The 13112-nt window shown below is 54.5% G+C and overlaps 1 protein-coding gene across 3 annotated transcripts in view; it reads right to left on the bottom strand.

Moving 5' to 3' along the window:
- Window positions 1-13107, bottom strand: part of Hipk1 (homeodomain interacting protein kinase 1) — a 65235-nt gene extending 52128 nt beyond the window's left edge. The window contains exons 1-4 of one of the 3 annotated variants that reach the window (XM_042692273.1): window positions 12670-13107; window positions 11612-11777; window positions 11186-11368; window positions 9307-10470 (exon numbers count right to left, since the gene is read on the bottom strand). In XM_042692273.1, coding sequence (XP_042548207.1) covers window positions 9395-10470; window positions 11186-11368; window positions 11612-11777; window positions 12670-12858 — 1614 coding nt within the window. In that variant the 5' untranslated portion in view covers window positions 12859-13107 and the 3' untranslated portion in view covers window positions 9307-9394. Of the gene's footprint in view, window positions 1-577; window positions 776-9306; window positions 10471-11185; window positions 11369-11611; window positions 11778-12669 lie in introns of those variants that run through there. The other 2 variants (XM_042692269.1, XM_042692270.1) reach the window with 2 other exon arrangements.
- Between the last annotated feature and the right edge of the window lie 5 nt (window positions 13108-13112).

The raw sequence follows: 13112 nt of genomic DNA on the forward strand, positions 1-13112 counted from the left end.
GGCCTGCGCACACACGAGTGCGCGGCCCAGGACGAGCGTGCGAACCGACGAACGAGGTGTCATGACCTCCGAGGGCCCGGGGCACGGGGACCACGCTGCTCCAGGGGTCATCTCATCTCACGACCCCGCCAGGGTCACCTCAGGACCCCCGCCCGGGTTTATTTCCGGTTCGTTTCCGGTTTATTTTGGTTTCTAAGACAAAGCTCTGGGAAGCGGTGCGGGCGGCCGAAGTTCCCCAGAGCTCCTGGGCGGGTGGAGGACGGGGGCGGAGGGAGGGGGGCGAGAAAGAGGACCGAGAGGAGGACGGAGGGGGGGGTGAGGAGAACCGGGAGGAGGAGGGCCAGGAGCACGAGGAGGGCCAGGAGCACGAGGAGGGCCGGGAGGACTGAGAGGAGGAGGATCGGAAGGAGGAGGACCGGAAGGAGGACCGGAAGGAGGAGGGAGATCGGGAGGAGGACTGAGAGGAGGAAGCCCGGGAGGAGGAGGACCGGGAGGAGGAGGACGGGGGGTGGAGGAGGACCGGGCGCCGCGTCCCCCGTCCCGTGCCCGCCGCCGCCGCCCGCGCCCCAGGACTCACCGCCGGTGTGTCTGGGTCTCAGCCGCGCGCCGGGGCCGCCGCGAGGACGCTGAGGAGACGACGCGATCCCGGCCCCCGCCGCCGGGTCATCCTAGCCCCCGCGCGAGCCGGCCCGGGTCCCGGCCCCGCTTCCCGGAGCCGTCCCCGCGCCCGTGCCGCGGGGGGGAGCCGCCCAGACTCCCGCCCGCCACGCCGTCCGGCCGCCGCCGCCGCCGCCTCGGCCCCGCGCGCGCCCGCCCGGCCTCCCGCCGCCGCCCGGGGCCTCAGCCGGGCCTGGCTCCGCGGCCCCGCGACCGCCAGACGCTACCAGTCGAGCGCCGAGCGCGAGCGCCGAGGCCCCGCCCCCAGCCTTCCCCTCGGGGGCGCGCCTGCACTTCCCTCTCTCCGCGGAAGCACGCGCGCATCCTCCCCCCGCCCCCACCCGCCTCCCCGGAGGCGCGCGTGCACACTCCCGGTCCCTCCAAGGTGTCCCCCCCTCCCCGCGGAGGCGCGCACGCACGGCCACCCTCGCGGAGGCCCGCACGCAAGCTCTCCCTCCCTTCGCGGAGGCGCGCACGCACGCTCCTCCCCGCGGAGGCGCGCACGCGACCTCCCCCCTTTCTCCACGGAGGCGACCTCCCCACTCTCCTCCCCGCGGGGGCGGGCACGCACGCTCCTCCTCTCGGGCGCGCGCGCACGCCCACCCCCGCGGAGGCGCGCACGCCCGCGCCAGGACCCCTACCACGGCGGAGCGCAGCTCGGGCCCCCAGCGCTGCGGCGTCGCGGGGCGGCGCGGGCGACGGGGGCGGGCGCGCCTCCGCGGGCGGCCGGCTGGGCACCGGTGCGGGGCGCCGGCTCCCCGCCCCGTCGCTCGGCAGGCGCCAGGGTGGCTGGTGGACGTCTGAGGGCAGCCGCGGGGTCCGGAGTTAAGAGGCCACTGGCCAGTGTGACATCACCTCCTGTGTGACCCCGCACGCCCGCACGGTGCCGGGCGTCGGCCCGCGGGAAGGTGGGGGCCGATGCGGCCCTGCGGGGTCACAGGGTCACGTGGTCACGGGGTCCTGCCATGCTTCCACCCCAGGCCAGGGAGGCGAGGGCCGCGCGGGGCCCGGCTCGCCCTGTGCCTCGAACCTTCCTTGAGGACCCGACTCCCTGACCCCAGCAGGACGTCCTGACGGGGTCCCCAGGGGGAGGGAGGCCTGACCCCTCCACATATTGAGGTCAGAGGGTAGGGGAAGCCCCTGGCCTCTCCACACATTGGGGTCAGGGGGGAGACCCTGACCCCTCCACACATTGGGGTCAGCGGGGGAGGCCGATCCCCTGTGGGCCAGCGGCCAGAGGCCGGCGAGCAGTGCTCGCAGTTTGCTTGGGAAAAGGAGGAAGGAGGAAACACTGAGGATCCCAGACAGGGTGAGTGAGGGACAGGAACTGAAGTGGACTGACAAGTGTGGGTAAGACGTGGCACGGCCCGGTCGGGTGAGTGAGGCTTCCTTTTGGACAGCCTGGTCCTGCCGGTTCCCGGGGCTCACCACGCAGCCGTGAGCACGCGCCCTCCAAGCCAGCGCCAGCCAGGGTGGAGACTTTATGTGCTCTAAACCTCAAGAAGGAAGTTTCTGGTAAAACAAGCAAACAAAACAATCCCTGTGGGATTGATCTCTGTTCTCTAGCTAACTAACTCTGGTCTCTCTTAGGGAAGTAAACGTCCAGGTTCTCAATGCAATGGGCTCCCAATGTTTTTAAGCCAGGAAGAAAACCAAACTGTATATATGTATATGTACGTACATGTAATATACATACGTGTGTGTGTCTACACACACACACAAACATATTTCCTGGTTCTGGGGCTTGAACTCTGGTCCTGGGTACTGTCCCTGAGCTTTTGCACTACCACTCTACCACTTGAGTCACAGCATCTGGCTTTTTGGTGGTTAATTGGCAGTAAAAGTCTCAGACATTCCCGCCCAGGCTGGCTTTGAACTGTGATTCTCAGATCTCAGCCTCCTGGGTAACTAGATTTACAGGTGTGAGCCACTCACATCTGGCAGCTTGTCTTTTAGTGTGGGAACTGGGACTCGAACCCGGGGCCTGGGTGATGTCCCTTAGCTTTTTTTTTTTTTTGCTCAAGGATAGTGCTCTACCATTGAGGAATCTCATAAACTTTTCTGGGCTGGCCTCCTGAGTAGCTAGGTTTACAAGTGTGAGCCACCTGTACCCTGCTGAACCATAGTACTGAGCTTGGTCTTCGAACAGTCAAAGAGGGGCAGCCACACTTGGGAGGAATTGGGAAGTAAACACTGGCCATGCAGTACAATTTCCAGTCACCATGCAGAAGGGAAGTGAGCCTAAACAGTGAAGACATCAGGGAATCCAAGCAGCCAGAGCACTGGAGACATCTGGAGCAATGACAGGGTTGTAAAGAAGACACAAGTCTGGGTAAGAGGAGAGGATAGCCAATCCAGAGGACCAGCACTTAAAAGGAGACATTTTCACAGACACAATGGAATAAGAGTTAAGAGGCAGCAAGGGAAGGAAGGGGAATGGCAGCTTTGCCTCCTTCCCCTGAGGTTGGGAGAAAGCTGGCCAGAGTGTGATGTGCACTCTCCTTTCTCATCTGAACCAGTGTCTGGAAGAGTAACACAGAGCAGGCAATATAAGCAGCTTGAATCACATTACAAAGAAGAAAATACTATAAGAATCCAAGACAGATTGAGAAAATGATTCAGGAATTAGATTGACAAGTTTAAGTAAGGTGCACATAAGTAAATAGTCAGATGATGATGCAGAATTAGGATAACGTGGGAGTCCACCAGGAAACTTTGTCAAATACAGTTGGATGTACTTTTCTCCATTCATTCTGTTTTCCACAACGGAGTCAAATTTCATAGTTTATAGAGAAGGTATAACAGAAGAAGCTAGAATCGGGTCAAACAGAGTAGGAGGCCTTAGTCCACCATGTTCTGACATGCTCAGGCTGCTCTTTCTCCCACTGGACCAGTGCATCTTTAAGTGCTTTTGGTAGCAGCCCTTCCCAGCTGGACTTGGCTACGGGACTCTCTATGGGTACTGTTATCAGCAAGTCTCTCAGGAGACTTCAGGGTCAGCCAGTGGCATTACCTGGGAGGTGCTCAGAGCACCAGCACTCACTGATGCTATATAAGAGGCTTTGGTTGCTTTGTCCCATGACATGCTTTCAGAAATCTTAGGAAAGCGGCATTATTATTTCCTACAAATAAGGAAACTTGCATGCAAAGCTGAGTGCTTATGGCTTGCTCCTGTAAACTACCTAACAATGCTGGGTTGGAGGCATGGTACAAGTCGTAGAGCACCAGCTATGAGCAAGCCAGCCAGCTGAGAGATGAGGCACTGAGCTAAAAGTCCCAGAATTGACTAAATAAAGAAAAAAAAAAAAAATGATGCTGGGTAGTGGGACTCAAGCCTGTGATAGGAACTACTCAGGAAGCCCAGGTCTAAGGACTGAGGTTCAAAGCCAGCTCAAGCAGGAAAGTAAAAAAATCGTGACTTTTTTTTTGCCAGTCCTGGGGCTTGAACTCCGGCCCGGGCACCATCCTGAGCATCTTTTGCTCCAGGCTAGCACTCTACTACTTGAGCCACAGTGCCACTTCCAGCTTTTTCTGTGTATGTGGTACTGATGAATTGGGCCCAGGGCTTCGTGCATGCTAGGCAAGTACTCTACCACTAAGCCACATCCCTCCCCCCACCAGACTCATCTCCAGTTAACAGCCCAAAACCCAGAAATACATCTGTGGCTCCAGTGGTAGTGCTAGCTGTAAGCAAAAGAAGCCCAGGGAGGGGCTGGGAAGGTGGCTCAGTGGTAGAGTGTTTGCCTTACATGCATGAGGCCTTGGGTTTGATTCCTCAGCACCACATAAGCAGAAAAAGCTGGAAGTGGTGCTGTGGCTCAAGTGGTAGAGTGCTAGCCTTGAGCTGAAGAGCTGCGGGACAGCGCCCAGGCCCTGAGTTCAGGCCCCACGACCAACAACAACAAAAAAAAGCCCAGGGACAATACCCAAGCACCGAGTTCAAGCCCCGACTTCAAGCCCCAGCACTCACACACACACACACACACACACACTACACACAGTTCACGTGGATCCTAGAGTACCTAAAGATTCATGAATGCAGAAAGATTTGTCTCCCTGGCTGTTGACTTGAGCAAACTTACATGTCTGTCTCCTACTTTCTCTTACAAAGGGCACTAAAGGTGGGAGTGAGAGATAGGCCCTAATGCATGTCGTTTGTAGACTAAGCCACTGAAACAGAAAGAGTGCCAGGAAAAGTGCAAGTTCTTCCAGTGGAACCAGGAACCCAGTGACCAGAAAACACGGATTTTTCCAGGTACCTTGAAGTTTAATAGCAAAATTTTCAGTGCGTCTATGGGGTCACCCTTAAGCAGCTAAAACTGATTTTTTTTAAATTTTTTATTGTAAAGATACTATACAGAGGGTTACAGTTACATGAGCAAGGTAATGAGTACACTTCCTATTGAGCATTGTTACCCCCTCCATTGCTAAAACTGATTTTTAACTGGCTACTTAAAGATATATTGGGGCACATCATTTTTTAGAAAAGAGCTTTGAAAAATCAAATAAGGCAACTTCTGATTTCTTTTTTTCAGGCTGTGTGTGTGTGTGTGTGTGTGTCTGCCTGTCTGTCTGTCTGTCTGTCTGTGTGCTGGTCCTGGGGTGCTGTCCCAAAGCTTGACTTGCTTGAGGCTAGCACTCTACCACCTTAAGCCTCAGTATCATCACTGGCTTTTGGTAGTTAATTGGGACTAAGAGTCTCATGGATTCTCCTACTTGAGCTGGCTTTGAACTGAAATCCTCAGATCTCAACCTCCTAGCTAGGATTAAAGGGGTCAGCCTCCAGTGCTGGCTTATCATATACTTTTACTTCAGTAAACTAGGAGTTTCTATTAAAACAAAAAGTGAGGGCTGGGAAGGTGGTAGAGCGCTTGCCTTGCATACTCAAGGCCCTGGGTTCGATTCCTCAGCACCACATAAGCAAAAAGAAAAAAGCCGGAAGTGGCGCTGTGGCTCAAGTGGTAGAGCGCTAGCCTTGAGCTGAAGAGCTGAGGGAGAGCGCCCAGGCCCAGAGTTCAGGCCCCACGACCGGATCCAAAAAAAAAAGTGATACCACCTAAACTTCTCAAAGCCTGTTTCCATCCCCATTTGAGTTTACAGAGACCCACTTCAGGGAACCTGTACCAGAGGACAGGCCCCCTTGCTGCCAGCAGATAAGCCCCTGGGCAGGGTGGGGACAGTTCAAAGAACTACCTTATCTCCCCCACCACCTGTGGGCCCACGGGAGCCAGACAGCAAGAGACTCAGAAGAAATACATTTCCTATTTATTGTAAATATTAGTGGTAAATATTTGTTGACAACTTACAAAATGACTTCACTATCATTCTAGAGATATTTGCACTTAATGAGTCTCCGAGGTATTTTAATGCTATCCTGCAGCAGTGATGCCAAGCTAACTTTTCTGGAGGGCATTTCTTTATTTCTGCTGGCCCTGTGGCTTGAATGCAGGGCACTGACCTCAACTTTTTTGCTCAAGGATAGCATGCTACCCACTTGAGCCACAACTCCACTTTAGGCTTTTGCTGGCTATTTGGAGAAGAGTCTTCTGGACTTTCTTGCCAGGGCTGGCTTCAGACCTACAACCTCAGATCTCAGGCTCCACGGTAGCTGGAATTACTGGTGTGAGTCACTAGCGCCCAGCCTGGAGGCCATTTTCATACAATTTTTTTTTTTTTTTTGGTCTGGTCATGGGGCCTAAACTCTGGGCCTGGGCGCTGTCCCTCAGCTCTTCAGCTCAAGGCTAACACTCTACCACTGGAGCCACAGCACCACTTCCAGCTTTTTTTTTCCTGCTTATGTGGTGCTGAGGAATCGAACGAAGGGCCTCATGCATGCAAGGCAAGCACTCTACCACTGAGCCACCTTCCCAGCCCCCTTTCATACAATTTTTATCAAGAACTGGAAGCAGGGGGCTGGGAAGGTGGCTCAGTGGTAGAGCGCTTGCCTTGCATGCCTGAGGCCCTGGGTTCGATTCCTCAGCACCACATAAGCAAAAAGAAAAAAAAAAAGCCGGAAGTGGTGCTGTGGCTCAAGTGGTAGAGCGCTAGCCTTGAGCTGAAGAGCTGAGGGACAGCGCCCAGGCCCAGAGTTCAGGCCCCACAACCGGACCGCCACAAAAGAACTGGAAGCAGGATTATGGGCTTGAGCCTCTGACAGGTGTATAATTTAAAAACAGTACACAAAATGTTGAATAATGAAAATGATTTAAAGTATACTCACCTGACAGAATATCACACAAGTATTAAAAGACTTTTTAATAATGTGACATGTTTAATTGAAACCCTTTTGTACAAAAAAATTACAAATAAGTTAAAAATAGATTTTTAAAACACATTTTTGAACGACACAGTAAAATACTGAAGGTATTAAAATGCAGGATTCAGAATTACGTACATGAGCCAAATGCTGGTAGCTCATGCCTGCAATCCTAGCTACTCAGGAGGCTGAGATCTGAGGATCACGGTTCAAAGCCAGCCCAGGCAGGAAGTCCTTGAGACTCTTATCTCCAATAAACTACTCAGAGAAAACCGGAAGTGGGGCTGTGGCTCAAGTGGTAGAGCGCTCTCCTTGAGCTAAACAACTGAGGGACAGCGCCCAGGCCCAGAGTTCAAGCTCCATGACTGACCAAAAAAAAAAAAAAATCGTGTACACCAGAACTGGTGCCTGAACTCAAAGCCTGGACAGTCTCATAGCTCTTTCATTTATGGTTGGTGCCTTATCAGTTAAGCCACAGCTCCACTTCAGCTTTTTAGAGCTTATTTGGAGGTAAGGATCTCGTGGACTATCCTGCCTGGAATAGCTATGAACTGTGCTCCTCCTAGGGTTACAAGCACGAGTAACTGATACTCTATATTTTAACAAGATCTCCAAATTTTATTTTATATATAATTTCTAGAACCAGACTCAAACTGTGCGTGTGATGTTCCAAATTCAACTCGGCCTCCAGCATGCTGAACACACACGGTACCACTGAGCAGTACTGCCAGCCACAGAATCAGTATGTGAAAAACTGTCGTGGGACAGACTGAGTAGTGTTCTATAAGCGTTATCTCCACAGTAATCATGAGCAGCAGGTATCACAGGCCACATTTAACAGCCCAGTGGCTGAGCTGTCCTCGCGGGAGCACTTTACCAGGTGTCCCAGACATGAGCAGTGCCGGGGTTTCCTCAGCAACACTGCACATCCCCGCAGGCCTTGGACACCCACAGCCAAGGTCACTGACAGCTGAGCTGGGTGCAACTTGCCCAGGAGCAAAGCCTTAGTTTTCTTCCATTCCCTGCTCCCTCCCCCCCTCCTTGGTTGCTTGTGGGGCTGGAACTTGGGGCCTGGGTGCTGTCCCTGAGCTTTTTCACTCAAGACTAGTGCTCTACCACTTTGAGCCACAGTGACATCTAGTTTCCTGCAAGTTAATTGGGAGTCTGACTGACTTTCCTGCCCATGCTGGCTTCAAACCCCAATCCTCAGAGATCTCAGCCTCCTGAGTAACTAGGATTACATGCGTGAGCCACAGGCACCTGGCTCTTATTTTGCTTTCTAATTTCATTTTTCCCTCCTGAAATAGAAAGCTTGAGGCTAAGGAATAGCCTTGAGATCTTGTTTCTAGGGCTGGAGCTTTGGTCTACACGCCCAGCTCCATGTGCGCTCTCAGAGCCAGCTCTCCTGCTTGTTGGTTTGGCATGTTGTCAGGCAATGAGCAGAAGGCCAGGGCTGAGCTGCGAGCCTCACCCCTTCCAGCCAGCTGGCCCCATATCTTGTCTGGATACCAACACAAACAGGCTGTGCGCTTGCTCGCTCGCTCGGGCTATCTAACTCTAACCAGTGGGGGCGGGGCAAAAAATATCCTCGCTATGCGAACAATCAAAAAAATCTGGCAGCACATTTTACCTTTTGTAACTCATTTCAGCCAAATAGTCCTCCCCACCCCCCGCCCCCCAAGTTCAGCTGGGTTCCAGGTAGAGCCTGGGGACGATGTCCTGGCCCTGGTCCTGGCTGGCTGGCCTCTATGTGGGCTCAGGTGACAGGAGGCGGTAGGAAGGAGGTAGAGGTGGAATTTTTCGCCACTGTCCCTCCCTGGGGGAGGTACAGGAAGTCAGTGGCATTCAGGAACGTGAAATGCTGGTTGGACGCCGGCTGACCCTTTAGTACACCATTACAACAACAAAACACCTAGAACTTTCCTGTAGGAAAAGGAGAGATGCAGAGAATAGCACACACAGGAAATGAAAATACAAATAACCTACTCTCTGTACCCTAATAAAAAGGCTAGTGGTTGGAGTAAAAACTGGGTTAAACAAAGTTAAACAGATGAAGCTGCTTAGGATTTCTAAGAAACCTCCATGTGGCAGGCACACAGTAAAGAATTTATAACAACAATCAGCTACAAAGTGAGGATTTCAAAGGCACTAGACTCCAGACAAGCTTTTTGGGAAGTAATGCTGGAGGTAATTCCATAGGTTCCTGTAAGATGAGGCCCGGAAACAAGAAACCCAAGCTCATGCCTGTAATCCTAGCTACGCAGGGGGCTGAGATCTGAGGATTGCAGTTCAAAGCCAGCCTGGGCATAAAAGTCCAATAAACCACCAGAAAACCAGAAGTGGTGCTATGGCTCAAGTGGTAGAGCACTTGCCTTGAGTTGAAGAGCTGAGGGACAACGCCCAGGCCCAGAGTTCAAGCCCCACGACCGACAAAAAAAACCAAAACAAAACAAAATTTTAATGCTAACCCAAACAGCACTGTCACTGTGTACCACCCCATCTGTGCTCCAGAGATCTATGGTATTTTTCCACTTGCTGATCAAAGCTCTGGGAAGAGAACCCTGCCTGGGAAAAGCTCCCTGGAGTGAGCAGGTATTTCTGTGCCAGGCCCCTGGGCTCAGTGGCTGGAGGAGGGGTAGGCCTGCTGCCACTCCCAAGGGGAGAGCCACCTGTCCAGGCATCTTGGTTTTCTGTGGCTACGGGACCGTTGTCTCTACTAGGTCTCAAGGGGGACCCTAAACCAATATCCTCCTGAGTCTGTAGAGAGAAAAACTCCTTGTCTGTGAACTTTAACTGCACTGAAAATCCCAAGGGAGCATTCAATACAGACCCCATCTTCTGGGACTCACAGCAAGGGCCTGCCTCCTCCTGTGCCTGGCTGCCAGAGTCTGGGAACAACTGCTTCTTGACCTGGTGAGGATGGCAACAGGGTTTCTTAGGGAGCCCAGCCTGGGGGGAATGGTTTTCCTTCTTGGTCCTCTTTGAGTTTCTGTCAGTTTGTGATTGATCAGCACTTTTCTCAGGGGATTCAAACACGACCCCTTGGATTCTTGGCCTCTTCAGTCTCTTTTCCAGCAGCCAGAAAATGCCGGGTGTTTTAGAGGAGGAACTCATGAACTGCTGTACTGGGTCTGGGATCAGGGGCACAGAGCACCTGGGGCTCAGGCTGTCCTGAAAGTAGCCCTCACAGGGCTGCTGGCCAACGATGGGTACCACCTGGCAGGGCTTCAGCGCTGCAACAAAGGCACGAAGCTCCGAGAAGGGGGAATGGTCAGAGTAGGGGATGATGTGGACATCCGGGTGGGGCCTGCCCACTTTCCGGCCCGTGGGAAGGATCGCGATGGTAGGGTGGGTCTGATTCCAGCGCAGCATGGCAGCGTGGCAAATTTCCCTGTGGTCCACAGCATGGATGCGGCCAGCCTTCTCCTCCACAGTGAACACATTGGCCAGGCCCAGCAGCTGTACCAGTTCCAGGCGCTGAGGACTCAATACCACCCAGGTGCGAAACTCCATGGCCAACTGCTCCAGCAGCAGCTCCTTCCCCAGGCTATAGAGTCCTGGACAGTGTTGCAGGAATAAGGAAAAAGCAAAAGAAAGAAGAGAATAAAGCAACCAAGGAATCCTCATACAGCAATTTAACACAAATATATTAAACTCATGAAGCATCGGGCACTGGAGGCTCACACCTGTAATCCTATTTACTCAGGAGGCTGAGATCTGAGGATCTTGGCTGAAAGCCAGCCTGGGTGAAAAACTGCATCAAGACTCTTATCTCCAATGAACCATTAAAAAGCTGGAAGAGGCGGCTAAAATCTGAGGATCCTGGTTTGAAGCCAGCCCAGACAGCAAAGTCCCTGGGACTCATCTCCAATTAACTACTAAAAAAGCCAGAAGTGGAGCTGTGGCTCAAGTGGTAGAGCGCCAGCCTTGAGCACAAAAGCTCATGGACAGTGCCTTGAGTTCAAGCTCCAGGGCTGGCAAAAAAAAATGCAGGTGACCTTTTTCACCAGGATGGCGCCAATGTTCAATCTTTAATATCCCCAAAAAGAAAACAAAGCAACAAGAACTGAAACCTAGTACTTCAAAAACACAACAAAACCGCCGGGCATGGGTGACTCATGGCTGTGATCCTAGCTACTCAGGAGACTGAGATCTAAGGATCTCAGCACTCCCCCTACAAAAAAAGGGGAAAAAAGAGGCACACAAGCTTGAAAGTTATGAGAACCTTCAAAGAAGCTAGATTTACTATAAGAGGAAAAGAGAACAACTCACCGATCTTTATGTTGTGGTGTGGGTGCTTTTCAATGAGTTGGATGATCTGGCGAGTAGCTTCTTGTCGGGAAGGAAGAATCAGGGCTGGGTTGCAGTAGGTGTTGTCCAGGTATAGTGTATGGATCTGCTTCCCTGAAGCCAGGGCCGGCTCCTTCAACATGGATGGTGTATACCGAAAATCACCTGGGTGAGGGGTAGAGGGTAAAGACAAAAGGAAAACATCTACCAACATCTACCAACAGCTGGGCGTCTGCTTAGAGGGTCTCTGGGAAAACATGGGGCAGCACAGCTTCTCTGTGGGAGGAAGTTTCCATCCTCACATTCCCCGCCAGGTCTTGACAGTCAATGTACTTTTATGTAATCAAGTCAGGAGGCCACTGGGCTTCCATGAGCAAAGTGCTGGAAGGGAGACTCGGAGAGGCCCACCTGTGTAGAGGATGGTTCCAAAGTATCCTTCAAAGAGAAACATGACTGAGCCGGGGCAGTGATTGGCGTCCAGGAGAGTGACAGTCATGGTCTCCTGTCCCACATCATCTAGAGGCAATACATGGCTCTCTCCGACTTCCAGAGCTCGGATCCACTGCTCAGACACCTGAGGAAACAGCCGGTCATCTCAGGAGCCACGGTCTCCCCTCGGGGTGTCCGCATCTAGGAGGACAGATGAAGGCCTCATCCACCCGGGAGTGTTAGTGGATGCTTTAGGGTGGAACTCCAAAGCAGCCTGCACTTCTGCCTGCTCCCTCTCACCTTAGACAGCTTTAGACTGAATGTGAGGGAAGCTGTCAGACCAGAGCTCAGCCAGACTCAAGAGCTGGCCTTGCCTACTGAGTGGAGCGGGTGAGGGCTGGGGTCTGCGTGCTCACAGCGTGTCACACGCATTCTGCGTTCTATTCTTTTTTGATGGCTGGCAGAAGAGGTTGGGGATCGACCGACTGGGCGCTCTGAGCCGCTAGGGTGCCCACTCTTGTTTTTATTTTTGTTTGACAGTCCTAGGGCTTGAATCCAGGGCCTGGGCGCTCTCCCTGAGCCTCTTGGGCTCAAGGTTGGAGCTCTACCACTCGAGCCACAGCGCCACTTCCGGCTTTGAGTGGTTCAGTGGAGACGAGAGGCCCGGGCTTCCAGATCCTCGGGCCTCGGAGCCTCCAGAGCAGAGGACCAGCGAAAGCCCCCAGCCGGCCTCTGCTGTGCTAGCTGTGCCTGCCTGGGGGACGGCTGTGCTCGCGTGTCAGGTGTGTCCCGCACACTCCACCGGCTACCGGCGCACCGGCTCAGGCTCTCCGGGGACGCGGGGTTCCGTTGGACGGCCAGGAGTCCGCAGCCGAGCGGCGCTCCGGCCCGGCCGCGGGAAACTCAGGGCCCCATTCGGACACAGGCCGGAGGCCCGAGGGGCGAGCCCGCCGGACCCCGAACCCGAGGGGTGACCCCGCCGTTCCCTCGGGGTGACCCCGCCGGACCCGTACCCCGGGGGTGCCCGGCCCGCGTACCCGCAGGCGGCGGCGCAGGAGGCGCGCGGTGAGCGGGGAGCAGTAGAGAGGCCGCGCCCAGCTGCTGCCCAGCCCCGCCGCGTGGTCCGCGTGCAGGTGCGACAAGAAGAAGAGCCGTGCGCACCCGGCGCGGCGCAGGCTCCACAGGTCCACGGCGATGGGCGTGTGGGGGATCGCCACCCCGCTCATGGCGGTGGCGGAGGGTGTGGGCCGGGGGGACGGGGGACAGCCGGAGCCGATGACCTCGGGCGGAAGGCCCCGCGGAGCGGGCCCTGTCGGGCGGAGTCAGGCCGAGCAGCCGATCCCCGAACGCCGGGAGGGGAGAGGCCGGGGGAAGGGCGCCCTAGGTCGGGGTCTGGGCTAGGCTCGGCGCTCACAGGGTGAGTGGCGGCTCCCCACGGGCGGGACTGCGCGCCGAAAGCCAGATCGGGCCGACCCCGGAT

This window comes from Dipodomys spectabilis, unplaced genomic scaffold (assembly GCF_019054845.1).
Source record: "Dipodomys spectabilis isolate Male_0828 unplaced genomic scaffold, ASM1905484v1 ptg000148l, whole genome shotgun sequence".
Lineage (NCBI taxonomy): Eukaryota > Metazoa > Chordata > Mammalia > Rodentia > Heteromyidae > Dipodomys > Dipodomys spectabilis.